At 49.8% G+C, this 20,093-nt stretch overlaps 1 protein-coding gene and 1 long non-coding RNA gene across 3 annotated transcripts in view; one reads left to right on the top strand and one right to left on the bottom strand.

Moving 5' to 3' along the window:
* Positions 1-1,116: 1,116 nt before the first annotated feature.
* Slc2a5 (solute carrier family 2 member 5) overlaps positions 1,117-20,093 on the bottom strand; it is a 24,772-nt gene continuing 5,795 nt past the window's right edge. For both annotated transcript variants that reach the window (XM_031379549.1, XM_031379550.1), the window contains exons 4-13: positions 19,521-19,681; positions 15,588-15,712; positions 9,344-9,496; positions 5,564-5,689; positions 5,291-5,478; positions 5,031-5,141; positions 4,203-4,304; positions 2,571-2,646; positions 1,905-2,032; positions 1,117-1,807 (exon numbers count right to left, since the gene is read on the bottom strand). In XM_031379549.1, the coding sequence (XP_031235409.1) occupies positions 1,613-1,807; positions 1,905-2,032; positions 2,571-2,646; positions 4,203-4,304; positions 5,031-5,141; positions 5,291-5,478; positions 5,564-5,689; positions 9,344-9,496; positions 15,588-15,712; positions 19,521-19,681 (1,365 nt within the window). In that variant the 3' untranslated portion in view covers positions 1,117-1,612. The remainder of the gene's footprint in view (positions 1,808-1,904; positions 2,033-2,570; positions 2,647-4,202; positions 4,305-5,030; positions 5,142-5,290; positions 5,479-5,563; positions 5,690-9,343; positions 9,497-15,587; positions 15,713-19,520; positions 19,682-20,093) is intronic.
* On the top strand, positions 2,640-6,531 carry LOC116097062. The gene is made up of 3 exons (XR_004121196.1): positions 2,640-2,778; positions 5,444-5,603; positions 5,992-6,531. It is a non-coding gene; the product is annotated as an uncharacterized LOC116097062 (long non-coding RNA).

Below are 20,093 nucleotides of genomic sequence, written 5' to 3'. Positions count from 1 at the left end.
GCTTTTGCTAGCCAGCCTTAAAGCTCTGGGAACAGGCTGCGTTACCAGCCCTCGCCCAGAGAATATTGGATTCGTGGATGAAAACACACACACACACACACACACACACACACACACACACACACCCCGTGTTCAATTTCAACCTGCCTTTTTGGCTCAACTGCTGGGCGCCTCCAATCAAGCATGCTAACGTGCCCTTCCCAGTACTCCCAGCTCAGCATTCTATCTGCCATCAACTTCAGTTGTTCAGCCACCTTCAGTCCCAGCTCAACACCCCAACTTCCTGTCTGGAAAAGCGGCCTATGGCCGTTCCAATCGAGATCTCTCATGGTTGGTTAGCTATTCCCTCTCCCAAGCGTGGCGAACACTCCTCTCCTCTCTCCAGCGTCTACTAGCTTGCCTACGAGAACCCGGAAGTCCCGCCTATTTCTTCCAGCTCATTGGTCGCTAGTATCTTTATTGATGGATCAAGAACCAATTGGGGAACAGGACGACCCCTACAGATTCGGGGCTCTCCTGGCTCCAGGTGTTCCTGTGAGCAGAATCCACTGTGGTACCACAATCTCTAGCTCCCGGTTCTGACAGCATCACTCCTCGGCATTCAGAGAGTCCGTCCTTCAGTGCTCTCTGTCCCTCGTGTGGCAAGCCAAGGATGGCTCAGTCACAGCATGTGTTTCCTGTGTGTCAGACTGCTCTTGCCAGTTGCATGACTCAATGCCAAAGAATCTTTAGTATCTGTAACAACTGCTCCAGACTCCCATAGCTATCCTGACTGCTGCCATAGAAGGCACCACATCCCGCAGTCCACTTAGGACCTCCTTTCATATCTCAAGGCTTTCACTGCACTTGCTAATCTTTCTTCCCTTCCAGTAGCCTCCTCTTCAGGCCCCCTTGATGTACACCATGCAACTGCAGACACAACACGTGCAGTCTCCCTGACTTTATCCACAACACACCACAGCTTTGCAGCTCCCCCCACCCCCACCCCCAGCCCTTCCCTCAGCAGGGTGTGTCTGTGCGTCTCTCCATGCCACATCCTGCTCTGGGGAGACCAGCCACCCTCGGCAGTGGGGTCACCCCTGCGGCCTTCCTCTGCTCGCAGAGAACTGCTATGTCTTGGAGAGAAATGATCAGATCCGTTTTATTGGCTATACAGAATTGTATCGTTTACGGTTAATAATTCATGCTCAGTGTGTCTTCCCAAACAGTCTGTTCTCCAGCTTTGTGACATGGCTGGATAAGGAAAGGGGACAACATCAATCCCAAGTAGATGCCAGGGGCCTCTCTGGGCCCACAGGTACCACACGAGAGTCAGTTTTGCTGGTAAAATACGATCATCCTCACATCTGGTCTTGTAGTGTGACTCTTGTTAGAAAAGCGATGTTGGAAGACCTTCACCGGAGTCAACCCCGCAAAGGTGAGGGATGGCTTTGCACGTGACCAAGAGAAGCTCACGAGCTGGTCAGATGTTCCCACTGAGTGGGGGCAGGTGACAGGGCTGACATTCCCACCGGGCTCATCTCCCTTCCAGTGTCACAGACAAGAATCCAAAACCAAAGTCTAGACAGGAGGTCCACGCAGGCTGGCCGTGCTGGCTGGTGGCCTGGCTCTGCTACTGCTGTGAGAGGTCCTTAAGCTCCTCCCCCTTCTCCGGATGTACATCCGACACCTTGTTCTTCTTGGCAAAAATCTGGTTGATCTCAACGAATGTCTTGCCCTTGGTCTCTGGGACGATCATGAAGATGTAGATGGTGGTGAGGAGACATATGGTTGCAAAGATGATGAAGCTGTAGGGACCAAGGCCCACCTGTGGGGAGAAGGACCAGCGTAGCAGGGTGTGCTACAAGATTCTGCCTTGGTGTCTTGGGAATGTGGGGGATGCTGGGGCCTTGGGTCCCACTCACTTGAATGAATGGGAAGATGAGCCCCACGGTGAAGTTAGAGAGCCAGTGGACACTGCCTCCAATCATGTAGGCGGCTGGCCGGGAGGACTGCAGGAAGATCTCAGTGATGAACAGGGCAGGGATGGGACCTGTGAGAGGGAGGACAAAGGGATGAGGGAGAGGCATGAGAAAGAAGGAATGCAGAGAAGAAGAAAGTGGGAAGACAGGTAGGTTAGGGGGAGACACTTTCCCAGACGGCACAGTGGCTCACAAAGGGTCCTGGGACCCATGGGTGTTTTGACACCCTAGCTACTTGGCCATGGGGGCAGTGAGTATCTGCGAGACACCCTGTGAGGTGGCTAAGTGAGGATGCAGATGCAGTTCCTAAGGATGCTAGGCATGATGGATGGATGGCAGAGGCAGTGAGGATGCAGATGCCATTCATAAGGATGCTAGTCATGATGGATGGATGGCAGAGGCAGCCTGTGGAGCTCACTCTGCCAATCAAACATGGCAGCACTGTCAACCCATAGTGCTAATTACAGCCCCCTCCCCATCCTGTGCTAAAAGGAACAAGGGAGATGCCACTTGGGGTCACGTCCACCATCCCTGGGGACTCTCAGAGAGTACCATGAAGGATCAGGGTGTGGGGCACTGAAACCGTGACACTAGGCAAGGGATACATACTGGGCCCCAGGGCATGTCCTATGACGTAGACAATGACACAGACAATGCTGATGTAGGGCATCCAGGAGACGGTGTTCTGTAGGGGTGGAAAACCAGGTAGTTAGTATGTACAATGCGAAGGCCAGCTGAGGGGGGAGCCTCGGGGACCTCGGGGCAGAGATGGCGCTAGGACCTGGAGGAGCCAGCAGTGACTCTGCAGCACAACTAGGTGAGATCTTAGAAGTCAGCTGAGGGGGAGATGGAGTCGCTGGGGGAAGGACACACGGTCCCTCAACATCTGACAATGACAGTTGACTATCCATGCTAGAACAAACTCATGCTGGTGCCTAGTCCCTTTACTATGTTGAAAACATAGGCTAAGGACAGCAATGTGTGTCACTTCTGAGCAGGGTCACCAGCTCAGCTGGCATCTGTTGTATTAATCTTTTTTTTTTAAGATTTATTTTTATTTATTTTATGTGTATGAGTACACTGTACTTGTACAGATGGCTGTGAGCTATCGTGTGTGGCTGCTGTTGATCTCAGGACCTCTGCCGGCCCCACTCACTCCAGCCCCGCTCACTCAGGCCCTGCTCATTCCAATCTTGCTCGCTCCAGTGTAATTTACTGCAGCTATCTTCAGACGCACTAGAAGAGGGCGTCCGATCTCATTACGGGTGGTTGTGAGCCACCATGTGGTTGCTGGGATCTGAACTCAGGACCTTCAGAAGAGCAGTCAGTGCTCTTACCCGCTGAGCCATCTCTCCAGCCCCTGTTGTGTTAATCTTTTCCAGAAAATACCTCTGGCCTTCACAGGGGCAGAACTTTTGCTGGACCTCGTAGCTAATTTGAGATCATGGACAACTATGTACTTAACCTGACCTCCTACTGTGTGCTCAGCCTAGATAAACATATTCTCCCATTAAGGCAGCAATGGGACCAACCTGATTATGCCTTGATTTCCTATGCAATCAGCTCTTAAAACCCAAGCTAAAAGTGTCACTTTAATCTCTCACTTGTACATGTGTGCATGTGTGTGTGCACGTGTGTTGGTGCATGTGTTCGAGTGTGTGCAAGTATGTGTGTGGGTATGTGTGTTGTGGTAATCATTTGCTGAAAGTGGTCAATAGGGTAAAAGCAAACTTGAACGACGAATATCCTCCATGTGTTGGGAGTAACATGTGGATGTAGGCTGATAGCATCTGTGCATGGTCTTGGATAGATATAGTCAGTATATAAAATCTTCCCTTAGAAAACTCTGTTAAATTTTTCTTTAAAAATAGTTTGAGGCCAGGCTGGTCTACATAGTGAGTTCCAGGACAGCCAGGACTACATAGAGAAACCCTGTCAAAAAAAAAAAAAAGTATCCCTCATCCCAATTCAATCTCATAGTATTTACTATGCTGTTCAATAAATTCAATCAATACAGAACAAAACCCTTTGTTAGAGACAGGCATCAGAAACACACACAACACACAATATACAACACAGGCCACAGGTTATAAACTACAGACAGCTCCGGGACACAGGTGAGAGAAGAACTCCAATGTGGCCTCACTCTTGGTTGAGGGTCTCTCCCTCTTCTCGTTTCTCTATGTGACACCACCTTCCCTAAGGTTCCTTTAAGTAGCCGGTCAGCCCAGGGCTCCTCACCTGCAGCGCCAGTGCGGCTGTCAGCACTATGCAGGCTATGAGGCAGGTGGAGAAGCCGATGAGAAGTAGGAATCGCCGTCCCCAAAGCTCTACCACAAAGATCTGGAGGTGTGGGAAGGAAGACTGTGAGCTTCTACACCCAGTGCTCAGTGTTCTCGTGGGACAGAGCACCCCCACCAGAGGCTGCCATCACAGGAATAGCCCTCACTCTCCCCCAACCAACTTTTGAGAGGCCAGGAGGAGTGTGTGCCTGGCCACTGATGTGTAAATAATTGTACACGCATGCACAGAAGCATGTGTTAGTGGGTGGCCAGTCCGGAGGTCCGGCTGGGTTACTACGCCCCAGATCTTCACTCTCTAAAGTGCGCTCACATCAAGAGCCTCAGTCCTGTGGTTCAAAGCCTTGGCCTCCTAAAAGGAGCCAGGCACTGGAGTAAACTTGATTCTGCCTGCGTAGAGACCTGGCTGGCTCCTCTGCTGGGGCCAGGGTTCACTCAGAAACCTAAACAGTGTGAGCCATGAGCTCCCTGCAGGGCCTACGTAGAGACCCTGCACTTCTGCCGTGCTCAGCAGCCCCAGAGAGAAGAGGTCAAGGGCACATTGTGGGAGCTCTGTGTTAGGGGTCCATGGCTGACCCCCCACTAGAGTCGGTGATATGCTTACAGCAGAGCTTTGAGGCTGGGGCGTCGGAGCCTAGGAGGCATGTTGCAATCCTAAGGCCCAGCTCTGTTCAGAGTTGGGAGCTTTTACACTCTTCAGATATCCTCCCCTCCCCCCCACCACTCTCCACCCCTGCTTGGTGGCTTAAGTCTCCTCTTGGACACTCACCGTGAGGATGGTCATGATCACGTTGACGGCCCCTGTTCCAGCTGTCACATACTGGACGTCGTTGCTTTTCACACCCGCGCTGAGGTAGATCTGGTCAGCATAGTAGTAGATCTGGAGGAGAACCGTGGAGTTTGGCAGAGGCTCTCAGGTGTAGGATGGCCAGTGGCCCACCCCCAACCCCTTAGGGTATGTGGGAGCAGCAGCATCAGTGCCTGGTCGCACACTGCCTTCTGCGCCCCTAGCTCACAGGATGCCCGTACCGCATTCACTCCTGACAGCTGCTGGCCAGCCATGAGGACAATCATGGAGATGAGTTGCCAACGCAGGGACTGCATAGTGAACAGCTTCCACACAGAGATGAAGCCCGCCGCCCTCTCGGCCTCATCCTCCTTCCGGATCTCCTCCATCTCTAGGTGCACATCCTCCCAGCCTCGGAGACTCTGCAGGGCTGAGGGAGAGACGAACAGAGGGCATGACCTCAGAGCTGAAAAGCCCAAGACCCAGGGTCAGGAGAGAGCTGCCACCAACCTCACCTCTCTCAGCAGCGAATTCATTTTTCTTCTGAATCAGGAGGTAGCGGGGGCTCTCGGGAAAGAAGGGGAGGAGGAGGAGCTGAAGGCCTGCGGGGACTCCAGTCAGACCCAGGAGAATTGGCCAGCCTGCAAGCAAGGGTGTAAGGTCACACAGGCACAGAGGATGTGGACACCTTTTTCTCCACTCTCTGAACTGTGCCAGGCACTCTGAGCCATCACCTGAGGGTGACAAGGGCTCTTTGAGGACTAAGCTTGACAATTTCCATAGAAATCTGGTAGCTATTTACACAGTAGCTGAGGCATGACTGACCACAACACACTGAGGAGCTGGGCATACAAAAACATCTAGTAATGCCAAATGTGGGCACGGACATGGGCAAATGGCAAGTCTCTATGTGTCATTTATACAGGCCCGCATTGTCTTTTAGAGACCAGCCGGATGGAACATACTGAGACTGATCCAGAGACGCTTGTGTGGGACACAAGGACACCTAAGCTGGAGTGGTCCAAGCAGTGCTGATAAACTCAAAAACAAAAGCAATGGTAACACAAATGCCTGTTATATTCCACAGAGAGTGGACACAGTAGCCATCCTGTGGTCCTAGGATGTAGGTGAATACTGAGGAAAACAGCGATGGCCTGGACAGATCTCTCCAGCATGATTGAAGTGTAAACACTCAATGTCTAGTGAAAGCCCTTATACCGCGTTCAGAAGCAGGTGAAAAATCCACCCTACCATCCTCAAAGGTGATGAGCCTGGACCCAAAGCAAGGGGAAAATGAGGTCAGCAGAGTGATCGGCTTCCGGGAAAGGAGAGTGCTGTTGAGGGAGGGGCTCACAGCAGCCTGGGGTTCCATGCAGCTCTCTCTTGACCTGAGGAATGGTCTCAGAGCATCTGGTTTCTTTGTCTTTCTTTATGTTTACTGGGAGTTATACATAATGTGTTCACAATAAAAATAGCTTTAGAACAGATTGGATGGGTGGGTCAGTAGCGGAGAGAATTTGCTGCTCTTGCAGCGGATCTCAGTTCAGTTACTAGCACCCAGACTGTGGCTCACGGCCACCTGTAAGGGGATCTCAAGGCTTCTTCCGGCCTTCACAGGCACCAAGCATGCACAGGATGCACAGATCGACGGGTTGACAAAACACCCACTTTGCATAAAAACTAGAATAAGTGGCTACCAAGAAAAAGAGCAGTTCTGCTCCTGCCTGAGTCGCCTCTGTGCTCTAGATCACTGATGTGATAGACATGTGTGTGCCAGTCACAAAGGAGCTCACACCCTCCTTAAGGCCCCCTTTGGGGGTGGGAGCCAGTCCAGCCCCATTTTACACGCAGAGCAGAGTCTGGGCCCCTTACTGAGAGCACTTAGTTCTTTGGGAGCAAAGCCATATGCACACAGGCTGAATCTTTGCTGCCCTGCTCATCCAATCTGAGGAGGTTATAATCACTTGACAGCTGGCGAATAACTAATCCTGTGTTTCCATATGATATAGGTCTTATGTAGTCCAGGCTGGCCCAGAACTCTGTCTTCCTGTCTCAGCCTCCTGAGGGCTGGGATTACAGATGTACGGGCATCATAATGCCCAGTCTACATGCACTTTGGGTTTTGGGTTTTTACATTTTGATTACATTTACTTATTTATTTTATGATATATGTGTGTATAGAAGAGAGAAAAAGTGAAGGAGAGCGAGAAGGTGGGAGGGAGGGGAGAGAAGAAGGGAGGGAGGGAGGGGAAGAGTGGGGAGAAAGAAAGAGAGAAGAAGAGAGAGAGAGAGGGAGGGGAAGGGAAATGGAGAGTGAGGGATCATGATCACGCACTGGTCCGAGACAGCTTGTGACATCACTTTCCTCCCTGCACCATGTGGGTCCTCAGGTCATCTGATTTGGCAACAAGTGCCTCTACGTACTGAATGCCTCCCCCCCTCTTAAGAAAGTAGAATGTAACTCAGGCTGGCCTCAAACCTACTGTGTGTCTCAGGCTGACTTAACCTACTGTGTGTCTCAGGCTGACTTACTTCCCTCAGTCTCTTTGTTTTACCTTCTGACCCCAGGATTACAGCCATGTGCCACTATGTCCAACTCCCCTGGCTATATCCAACTCCCCTGGTCTTTTGTAGTTGATTCCAGGCCAGGAAACCCTCATTTAGCTGTACTCTTCCTTAAGACACACATGAACCTCTGAACTTCCACCCCATCCCATAATCCACTGCTCCTGGCCAAAAAATTGGCTGATTTCATCTAGAACATAAGTGTCGACCAACGACAAGTTCGGCTCCTGGCTGAAAGTTCAGCTCCTGGCCGAAAGTTCGGCTCCTGGCCGCACCACCACCACTTTCTAGGCAATGTTCTCCCCGCTCCTGCTGCCCCTTGATCAGAACAGTGCCTATGTCCCCTGTCCTGTGCACGACAAGTGCTGCTGTCTCCCATGGGAGCCATGGTCACCAGCCCCTGGGCCCCTCCGCCCAGTCTCCTACACTGCAGCTCTCCTCACCAAGGCACCAAGGATCTCCCGGGAGACACTAACCCAGATCCCACTTCTCAACCCTGATCACTGTGCAGCCTTAATCACGGGTGCCCTCTTCCTGCGCCTCCTCTCACTGCGTCACCTGCTGGCCAGCTCTGTTATAGCAGAGCAGCTGTCGTAAGCCAGGGGTCACCCTGAGGGCTCTAAAATGGGCAAGGTTAAACCGCAGCCTTGCATGGCAGGAAAGTCGCAGACAAGGGTGGACGTCCGAACACGCCATCCTTTTTCAGTTCCCTAAAGGCACACAGGATTTCGACATTCTCGTCTCCTCTGCCCAGGCCTAGAATATTCTCTTCAGGACAGAACTACCCCTTCCCTCCTGCTCAGGGCGATGCTGCGGAGGGTTTGCTCTGTTGCCTGGGGCTCCCTGAGACTCAACCCTGGTGCATTCATTTTAGGTCCCAGCTCCAAGGGATAACGTGGCACCTTGATGGAGGTGTCCTGAACACGTGCAGGGACGATGGGAGTATGGCAAAGCGACACAGAGCCAGGCTCAGGCTGCAGGGTCTGAATCTTAGCAGGACTTTGCACATGTCTCAGGTTCTGTATCTGTAAAATGGGTGTGTTTGAAGGTCATGATCTCCTGGGGTTGCTGGGAGGAACAGACGAACTATTACAGAAGATATGGTGCCCAGGCGACGGCAGGCACGAGCATTGAGTCGTATCTCTCTCTCTCAGAAGCTTAAGGCTCAAAAAGAAAAATAGGAAGGAAGGAAATAAGAGAGAGAGATGGGGGTAGGGCTGGGCCCAGTTGGGAGAGTGTTTGCCTAGCATTTTCGAGATCTCTGGGTTTGCTCTCCAGCACTGCATAAAACAGTTGTGGTCTTGCCACCTGTAATCTCAGGACTTGTGGGGTGGAGGCAGGAGGATCAGGAGTTCAAGGTCACTCTGACTACCAAGTGAGTTTGAGGCCATCCTAGCTGGCATGAGACCTTGTCTCAACTACAAAAACAGTGTTTCAAGACTCGAGGCAGAGAAAGAGGAGGTGAGGACGCCACTCAGCAGTAGGCATTGCCTTCTGAGCGTGGACGGTCACTTAGCAATTCGAGGGGAAAAGGCCCTCCTGTTCAGTTGAGACGCCTTGCTGTCGTCTAGAGGGAACTTGTTACAATGTGCTAGTGAGCTTTGGAACAGCGAGTGGACAAAGGACAGTCTCCACTGGACAGAATAGGGAGGTCTGCAGGCAGAAGCTTCCAGTAATGGCGCTAGGTAGGGGCTTTGGGGAGAGGGGCGGGGGCTGGGGCCTCTTCTCACCATCCTCGTTTGCCAAGAAACTCCGAAAGCCGAACAGCTGGGCCACAAGGATGCCAACAGTGATGAAGAGCTGTGGGACCACTCCCAGAGCCCCTCGCAGGTTTTTCGGGGCCAGCTCCCCTAAGTACATAGGGACCACATTGGAAGAGATACCTGGAAGGAGAATCGCCGTAAGAATACAACCAAGAAGGCTGGAGAGCTGGCTCAGCGGTTAAGAGCACTGGCTGCTCTTCCAGGCGGCCTGAGGTGGCTCACAACCATCTATAGTGAGATCTGGTGCCCTCTTCTGGTGTGCAGGCATAGACGCAGACAAGACACTGTATGCATAATAGATCTTTAAGATAAAATAAAATAAAGAACACAACCAGGAAAATGTCTGGTAGAAGCCAACTGTGTCTTCAAAGACTCAATGTACCTTGCTAAGTGCGCTATCTAGTCTGACCCGCCCCCTTAAAATGGGAATAATTCGGTTGGTAAGTGCTTCCTGTGCAGGTAGGGGAACTGAGTTCAATTCCCAGAACCCACAGAAATCTGGGTGTGAGAGTACATACTGCTAATCCCCACGCAGGAGGTCCAGGAGCCAGGTCAATCTCTGCAGCTAAAAGGCCAGCCAGCCTGGCCTGACCAGTGAGAGACCGGGCCTCAAAAATATGGAGAGCTCCTAAAAGTGCCCCCCAGAGGTGGACTTCTCACTTCCACACACATGTGCATGCACACCTATATACCCTGCCTCACACACACACCCTTCCATAACACAGTGAATGAAAGAAAGAATGAATGAATGAATGAATGAATGGCCCTTGTAAGCGCCTCTTCTAATTCTTAGTGCCTTAAAATTCAAGGAAAGAAATCATATGGGCAAAGCTCCTGACAGGAGTTTCGCTTCTTGACTGTGTTACCTGGGGGTACAGTCCAGCCAGACCCTAATCCTTGCTCCTGACTGGCCCAGGTTGCACACAGAAGGAAGAGGATTAGACACGCCCCTCTCCTTCCCCTCAGGGAGAAAAGAATCAGTCACAGAAAGGCCCAACAACAGCCCTGCCCACTGGTTTACTTTCTGGAGACAGCATGTGATAATAACCCCCTGCCTTAGGCATCTAACACACATAGCAGGCAGAAGGTTAGATCCAGGCCAGTGGGAGATACAAAGGGGCGCCATGCCTTTGAAAAGCTTTGAGTGGCACATATAACAAATTTCAGTCTATATTGTTGTATATATGCATTTCTGGGATTTATGGATGCTGAGGCTACTCTGAACCCCACTATTTAGTCTGTGTTTAAAAGGTTTATTTATTTATTTATTTTAGTAATGTGTTTTGGCGTGTGTGTTTTGTGGGTGTGTTTACAGACAGATCCTGGGAGCTGGAGTGATAGGTAGGTGGCCATAAGCTGCCCGACCTGGGTACTAGGAACTGAACTGAGCCATCTCTCCAGCTCCCCACTATGTAGTCTTGTAAAATTTCCCATCATGTCAAAGTATGACTCTTTTTAGGAATAGATGAACTGGGGGCTGGTGGGATGGCTCAGTGGGTAAAGGTCTCAGTTGGCGACCCTCCTGATCTGAGTTCAAGTTGCAGGATATGCATGGTGGAAGGAGAGAGGCGCATGTCCTCTTCCTCCCACGAAGTAAACAACTAAATTAAAAACAAAAAACAAAAAAACCCTGAGAAACAAAAATGCAAGAGTCAGAGAGGTGGCTCAGCAGTTAAGAGAACTGGCTGCCCTCGCAGAGGTCCTGAGTCCGGTTCTCAGAGACCTACCTCATCAGGAGGCTCAGAACCACCTATAACTCTGGTGCCACTGGATCCGACTCTCTCTTCTCTGCAGGGACCTGCACTTATGTGCACATGCCTCCCTCAACCTGCCCCCTCCCCCAGTTCAATAACAAAATAAATATTAAAAAAAAGTATAGGTGGGGTCCTGGGAGATGAGAAGAGAGGGTATCTAGTGTGCACAAGGCTTTGGGTTCCGTCCCTGATACAAAAGTAAGAAGGTAAGGAAGCTTGTAATTCAGCTTAAAAAGAAGAAGAAAAAGGTGTGGATGGGCGGGGCGGGGCAGAGAGGGGCGGGGCGTGGAGGGCGTGGAGGTGGGGTGGGGGAGCAGTTGCAAGGTCTGCATTCCTTCTGGCCAGGGAAAGCCTTCAGTCCTCTTGCCAAGGAGTTGCTCAACAACAAACCCATGAACTGCGAGCCTCCGGAAAGCAAAGCTCGGCTACCTTTGCTCCCAGTCACGGCTGGGTCGTCTACTACGTCCTCAGGGGAGCTATGCGGCTGGCGTGGTCTGAGGAGCTTTCTGGAAGCTGCTTGCCATCCTCCGCCGCGGCTAACTGAACACAGGGCTGGGCCGTGGGCTAACTGAACACAGGGCTGGGCCGTGGGCTAACTGAACACAGGGCTGGGCCGTGATTCTGCAGCGGATTACGAGGGCCCTCTGACGGGGCCTCACCCCAGTAGCCACGCGGCTCCTCCCTCCTGCGGGCCATCCCGCAAGTGCCCCTGTTGCCTGCCGCGCTGATAATGGAGCCACTGGACGCTGCCACGTGCGGTGCACACGTGCCACCATGCCCTCCCTGGGAAACACCCGGAGGAGGTCACGCGATGCTTCTCAGTCCTGGGGCTGGTGGGCGGTTTTGTAATGTTGTTGACTGCTTATAATTATTTACTGTATAACTATAATTTATCATGTCTCATGAAAACAACAACAAAAAATCCAAATGTCTGCTATTAAGACAGACAGTAAAGTGATTGGCAAAGATGTGGAATAATGTCACCCTTCTTATGAGAGAAACTTTTGTTAAAAGTCTACTTTTGTTTGTTTGCTTAAAGAGGCAGCGTCTTAGGAAGAACGCCTGCTCTTGAGGTCTTGAACTTAGCACACCTGGCAGCTGTATTGTTTTGCTTTCTAGCTGATTATCTTTCATAAAAACTGTGTGTGTGTATGTGTATGTATGTGTGTGTGTGTCTGTGTGTGTCTGTGTCTGTGTGTGTGTGTCTGTGTCTGTGTGTGTGTGTCTGTGTGTGTCTGTCTGTGTGTATGTCTGTGTCTGTGTGTGTGTCTGTGTGTGTGTCTGTGTGTCTGTGTGTCTGTGTCTGTGTGTGTGTCTGTGTGTGTGTCTGTGTGTGTGTGTCTGTGTCTGTGTGTGTCTGTCTGTGTGTGTGTCTGTGTCTGTGTGTGTGTCTGTGTGTCTGTGTCTGTGTCTGTGTGTGTCTGTCTGTGTGTGTGTCTGTGTCTGTGTGTGTGTCTGTGTGTATGTGTGTGTGTGTGTCTGTGTGTGTCTGTGTCTGTGTGTGTGTGTCTGTGTCTCTGTGTGTGTGTCTGTGTGTGTGTCTGTGTCTGTGTGTGTGTCTGTGTGTCTGTGTCTGTGTGTGTCTGTGTGTGTGTGTGTGTGTGTGTGTGTGTGTGTGTGTATACGCAGATCCTCTTGGATCTGCACCTGTGGGACATGGCACAGGAGTACCACGCTCCCAAATAAACATGCAAATGAAGACAGTGAGACCAACGTTGGCTAGAAGTATGTTTTTTGAAGTACAAAGGTTGGAATTTCCACCCCCTCAACCCCACAAAGGTCTTAGCCAGCTGTGCTAATGGACACCTGTAATCCAAACACTTGAGAGGCTGATGCAGGAGAATTGCTAAAAGTTTGAGATCAGTGTGCACAAAAGCAAACACAAGCAAATAAAAACAAAACAATCAAGGTCTTACTACATATAAACGTGCCAGCCTAGCCTCAAACTGGTAATCCTCCTGCCTCAGCATGGCAAGTGTTAGAGCCCTCATAGCCACAGGTTAGGATTTATTTCTGTGTGTGTGCTGCAAATGAAGCCACTTGTGGAGTAGATGTCCTCTCACTGAGCTCTATTCCCTGTCCTCTCATTACTTTTTGTTTTGCTTTGAGACAGGGTTTGCCCAAGCCAACGGAGAGCACATTCTACAGCCCAAGCGGAGAGCCCAAGCCAACCTGAACTTCCAATCCTCTTGCCTTTGCTTATCAAGTAGCCGATATCATAGGTGTATGCCACCAGGGCCAGCATCTGTCAAGAGTTTTAAATTACATTTATTCCCACCCCCTCTCCTTCTCTCTCGCCGTCTCTCTCCCTCATGTGTGTGTGTGTGTGTGTGTGTGTGTGTGTGTGGTTTGTGTGTGGTGTGTGATGTGTGTGTATGTATGTATGTGTGTGTGTATGTGTGTGTGTGCGTGTGTGTGTACTTTGGGGAGCTATGCTTCTATCCTTTGGTGTGGACTCCTGGGATAGAACTCAGGTTGTCAGGTTTGGTGACAAGTGTTGGCGTTTCGTCTAGGCTCCGCCCCACAGCTGCCAGGCAACAGGTGTGCCTGACTCACTCCAGGAGGGCTTGCATGCCCCTCCTCTCTTCCTCTCTCCTCTTGTTCCTGATCATTTATCCTCTCCCACTCCCCTCTCCCCTCTCTCTCCACGTGCTCATGGCTGCCCTCTCAACTCTCCTCCCCATGCCCTGAATAAATTCTATTCTACTATGGCTGGCCACCTCAGCATGGGCCTGCAGAGGCACCCCCTTCCCCCACACCCTGCTGTGCCTCCACCAAACATATTCCTGGTTTCTCTTTCTTTTTATAAAACACAACAAGTACTTTTACTTGATGAGCCATCTTACCTAATTGTGGAATTTTAGCTGTGATTTATTGGTCAGAGTTGTTTTACTCATTATTATTATTATTATTATTATTATTATTATTATTATAAACCTATCCTGAATGTTCATGATCAATAGAAAAGAGACTGTACCAGCTCACAGCTGACAACTTCTGGACGTTTTCTACTTTTTGAAAAGCTTTTGCAGGGAAAACCAAAGACAGAGACAAGCCAGATGACGACATGACCGATGACTGCCCAGGTTTTCTCAGGGGTGGAGTTGGGGTGAGGAGCATGACTCAGTACTGAGTGGAGGCTGCCCAAGGGCTATAGTTTTCCCCCTGATATGGTCACCTCCCCCACAACCACACACACACACACACACACACACACACACACACACACATCTTGCAGTCCTTCACTTTGGCTGGCCTAACTATTGTAGATCAGGCTGGCCTCAAATTCATAGAGACCCATCTTTGTTTTCTGAGTGCTGGACCAAAGGTGTGCACCACCTCTGGTGACACCAGCTTCCAGACTGCCGGGAAGCCACAGGTGTAGCTTTGAACAGTCTCCTTTTCTAAACAATTAGGGAAGTGCTTTCCAAAAGAAACACAGCACTTCCATGCAGCCTGGGCTGAGACAACTGTGGGACATAGCACTTCCATGCAGCCTGGGCTGAGACAGCTGTGGGACACAGCGCTCCCATGCAGCCTGGCTGAGATAGGAAAGCTTTCCAAAAGGAACACAGCACTTCCATGCAGCCTGGGCTGAGACAGCTATGGGTGAGGCTTACAAACCAGCTCTTCAACCTTTTTTGTTTTGTTTTGTTTTTTAAAGATTTATTTATTTATTTATTTATTTATTTATTTATTTATTTATTGTATGTGAGTACACTGTAGCTGTCTTCAGACACACTCCAGAAGACAGCATCGGATCCCATTACCGATGGCTGTGAGCCACTGTGTGAGTGCTGGGAATTGAACTCAGGACCTCTGGAAGAGCAGTCAGTGCTCCTAACCACGGAGCCATCTCTCCATCCCCAGCTCTGCATCCTTTTTAAGACCACAGATCACAGTTTAGAAAATACAGAAACTGGAGAGACCGCTCACCAGTTTGTGAGCACTGTTTGCTCTTCCAGAGGATCTGGGTTCAATTCCCAGCATCCCACATGGCAGCTCACAGCTGTCTGTAACTGCAGTTCCAGAGGATCTGACACCCTCACACAGACATACATGCAGGCAAAACACCAATGCACAAAAAATAGAGAAATCTTAAAAAGAAAAAACAAACAAACAAAAAAAAACCCCAAAAAACCACAACCCCACAACAACCCAGAAATCTATTGTTCGACTTGGTTCTCTTACACATGCACAGATAAAGAGCACCTGAGAGAGAATTTCATGAGACCTTTTCGTTCTCATGGTATAGGACAGTCTATCAAAGGCACTGCTCACTAACTGGCACTAAGATGATGGCACTAACGGGCCGTCATCTTGGTCACTGCTGAGAAGCATCCTTGTGACGGTCTGCCCACCCACAAGGACGAGGAACAAACTCAAGTTCCCGTCTCTGTGCTTCAAGGCATCAGACTGCGTCAGAGGCCTGGGGGCCACCAGGAAGGTTTCCTTACCTGCGCATATTCCAACCAGAAGTCTGGAAACAATTATTAGCTCAAACGATTGGGCAATTTGGCTGCACCCCATTAAGATGGCCGGCAGGATGGAGAATATGTTGTTGAACAGTAGGGCCCCTTTTCTGTGGAGGGTAAAAGTCGGGTTAGCTTAAGGATCCATTCATTCATCCATTTCATTGTTCATTCAGCAGCAATTCATTCAGTCAGCAAACACTCCTTAAGGTGTGCTCTCAACAGCGTCCCCAGCAGTGAGCTTCACCGGGCCCTGGAACTGACAGAGGTCAGGTGCATCTCCTGTTGTGGGGGCAAAGGTCAGAGGGCACTGGTGATGGGGACAGAGGAACATGGAGTGAGATACTAGGCCTGGGCTTGTCCCTGAGCCGTAGTCCTAGCACTCAGAAGACTGAGGCATGTGGATTGATGGACCTAGCAGCTCAGGCCAAACCTGGCAGCACAGGCCGGAGACTGTCTCAAAACCAGACAGAATGGCATGGGGCTTGGGGGCAGAGTGGCTGCCTAGCATGTGTGGTGCGAGGCCTGGATTCAGTTGCAGCACAATAATCAAAAACAAGACAAACAAACAAAAAACTGTAAGAATGTAGACCAGAGGCCACTCTGCTCTTGCAGAGGACCCAAGTTCAAGTCCCAGGACCCACATGGCAGCTCACAATCATCTGTAACTCCAGTTCCAGGGGAACCGATACTCTCTTCATGTCTCCTGGGAATCAGACACACATGCAGGCAAAATGCCCGTAAATATAAAATAAAATGAAAGATAAAAAAATTTAAAAAACAAATAAAAGTGAATCTAGGCACAGATTTTGTACAGATAATAGTTCAATAAGATAATAGCCAAAAATGTAAAACCTGAAGATTCTAGAAATATAAACTCTAGGTGGCTTTGAGATGAGTCTGAAGATACAATGCGAAAGTATAATGCATGAGAGAAAGAACTGATGCTTACAATGAAGGAAAAAAAGTTGGAAAACACAGGGCTTAAGACAACAGAAAGCTAATACAGACTGAGATCAAGGTCCAACAATAGCCTTAAGAAATGCCAAAATATAAACTGTTGTAAAAATAAAAATATCACAAACACAGGGCTATCAGAAAGACACAAACAGAGCCAGGCATAGTGGCTCATGTCCTAAACTCATATCATAGGATGCTGAGGCAGGAGGATTATCTTTTAAAACCCTGCCCCCCAAAAATCAAACACTCTGGGCTCTGGAAGTGGTGGCTCCCAGCCAGCACTTGGGAACCAGAGGCAGGCAGATCTCTGTGAATTCGAGGTCAGCCTGGTCTATAGAGTTCCAAGGCACAGAGAAATCCTGTCTCGAGGAGCAAAAGAAAAAAGCAAAGGGGGACTAAAGAGGTGGCTCAGTGATAAAAAGCACTGGCTGCTCTTCTATGGGATCCAGGTTCGACTCTAGGCACCTACCTGACACCTCACAGCTGTCTGTAATTCTATAGGCAACAGGCTTGCACACAGTACATATACATACATGCAGACAAAACTCATATATATATTATATGTATAACATATATGAAAAATATTGTTTAAAAAGGCACAACACAGCAAAACAAAACAAAAACAAAAACCTCCAAAAAATCCCAAGACCAAACAAAGGAAGAACCACCTTGTCCACAGAGATTTCAACACAGCTTCAAGACACACAGACACATCCATTCTATCAGTGATGCGTGAGGCCTGGGGATCCACTACCACAACATCAGACAAAATAAAATAAGCAAGCAAGCAAAAGCCCAACTAAAACTTCCATTGGTGCATGCGTGCGTGGATGCATATATGTGTGTGTGTGTGTGCGCGCTCGTGCATACATGTGCATACACACATGTGTGAGCACATGCACAGACATATTTAAGACATTTTTGAAAACCACAATCTCACTATGCCTTGTACGATGGCCTAAAACTTTAGACTCTGCTACTTCTGAAGAGCCAGGATCATAGGAGTGTGCCCCTGGCTTAGCTATGAATGTACTTCTGGAAGCTCTTTAGTGTTTGGCACCTAGAAACCATCCATAAATTAATTCACTGTTGCTGTTTTTAAAAATATCTGCAAATATTTAAGGCAGCTGCAAAGAAGTGAACTCATACTGACCGAATTCCAAGTGGTCATCTCAGTGGGCAAAGCTTGGCCCCACCTGGGTATGAGTTTACTAGTGCTGACCTGTGTCCTGCAGATCTGACTCACACTGGGGGCCCGCAGAGAAAGCTATGGGTTCATACTAACCTCACAGGGCCACCTCAAGGTCTCAGATCCAGAGCCAGAGGTTGTATACTTAAGGAAAAAAATATAAAGATTTACTTATACATTTAATTTTATGTGTATTAATTATTTTGCCTAAATGTATGTTTGTGCACTGTGCACATGTGTACCTATGGAAGTCAGAAGAGGGCATCAGATCCCCTGAACTGGAGTCCCAAGTGGTTGAGCGCTGCCATGCGCGTGCTAGGAGCCAAAACTGGGTCCTCTGCAACAAGTGCTTTTAACCACCGAGCCATCTCTCCGTTCCCAAGACGCATTCCTTGCTGAAGTTTCACAGCAGGGTTCCAGACTCTGGTCTTGATGCAAGATCATGACTGGGTCTCACTCTGTGGGCCAGGCTGGCACTGAACTCAAGATCCTCTGCCTCCACCCACTGAGTCCTGAGATTGTAGTACACTCTTGCATATGGGTTCTCAACTCTTCCAAAGCCAAAAGTCACTAAAGGGGAAGTGGTTTGTGGTTTGACTGAAGCAAAGGACATGGAGTCCTGTGTCTTCTCTGGTACATGATGTTCATTCTGGGGGATGTCCCTAGCCATCCCTGACACCTAGGTCCTTTGTCTAGGGCCCCTAACATTATTAGTCCCTGTCCAGTTTCTTTGAATGACCCCAATAGAAAGGGAAACTGGCCATGCTGAGTCTACCCTCATCTTATGACAACTTTTAGGCCCATGTTTAAAATCTGATGATGGATATTTATGAGTTGGGGCAATAAAAATCTATATACCCTAACGGGGCAAGCAGACATGTGACTGCAATCCCATCAATTGGGAGGAAGAAGCAAATAGTGAGGAGCTCATTATTACCCGTGACTACACAGTGAGCGTGAGGCCAACCTGGGCTACATGACACACTGTTTCAGAAACAGGAGCAGAAGCTAGGGAGACAGTCCAGCCAGTAAAGTGCCTGTTGTGCATGTTTGGGGACCTGAGTTCTGATCCCCAGAACACATCTCAAAAGCTAGGCACAGTGGCGTGCGTGACTGGAGCCCCAGCAAGAGAGGAGGTGTGAAGACTGGCAGGGTCCGAAGCACACTGACCAGTCGGCCCGGCCATGCCGTCGGGTTTGCTGCCTCAGAGGGCCACGCTGATGTGATGGCGTGTGGAACCCCTGAGACCATGTTGAGGCCCATGGTCAGTGCTTCCACTGAGGGCCAGGAGTGAATGGGTTGGTGGTCCTGATAAGGCTGGGCACTGAAATTCCCTAAGATTCAGTAAAAATATGTTGGAAAGGCCAAGTGGTTAGAAATCCTTGCTGTTCTTGGAAAGGACCTGGGTTCAGCTCCCAGCACTCTCGTGGCAGCTTACAACAGCCCTGAATCCCAGTCCTAGGGGATCTAGCGCCCTCTTTTGACCTCATCAGGCACTAGGCACACAGGCAGTGCACATGCTTAGATGGAGGCAGAACACTCATACACATAAAATAAGAAGAAATTAAAAAAAAAAAAAAAGATGAAAAGCAACAGGGGAAAGACATTCACCATTCACCCAGCTTTAATGTACACACGTAAACGCCCGTTCACCCAGCTTTAATGTACACACATAAACGCTTGTACTAGCACACTTCTATTCACATACCAACACCAGTAAGTGTATACCCGCCCCACCACACACACACCCCAACCTCCTCATCTCTTACCTGCCCAGTTTATTCACCAAGGCTCCAACCATGAGAGAGCCGATGAAGCCCCCGAAGGGGAACATGGACACTGTGAGGGACCACAGCAGCGTCAGGGTGAAGGACTCGATCGTCTGCTCATTTCTGTCATAGTAGGTGTCATTGTAAAACTGCTGCATGAACTGGGGGACAGAGGGCACAGACCGACAGAACCGGTTTGTTTCGAAGCAAGAATTAATAGGCATTAGCTGCTGGGTGGGACAGCCCTAGCGGAGATGGGGACAGAGCTGCTTGGGTAGTGTGTGGGTTGCGACACCCGAGGGAAGAGCTCTGGCAGGCCAGGCCCCCCGCCCTGCCCCCCCTCCCGCCGTGGTGTTTCTCACACCCTGGAATGGCTGTAGCCTTGTAGGTGCTGTGGCCGCTGCCCTCCAGATGACTCCAAACACTGCTAGGCCACAGAAAGGTATGTCCATGAGGTGTGTCTGAGGTCTGAGGACTTGGTCATTCACATGGACTGGGTCCTGAAGGGACCTCCCTCTCCATTCCCTTTAGAGGTAGGCTGGGTTTGCTCTTTAGGGACCACAAGCATCTCCA

Source organism: Mastomys coucha, unplaced genomic scaffold (genome assembly GCF_008632895.1).
Source record: "Mastomys coucha isolate ucsf_1 unplaced genomic scaffold, UCSF_Mcou_1 pScaffold18, whole genome shotgun sequence".
Lineage (NCBI taxonomy): Eukaryota > Metazoa > Chordata > Mammalia > Rodentia > Muridae > Mastomys > Mastomys coucha.
This window is presented reverse-complemented; position numbering and strand designations above follow the sequence as displayed.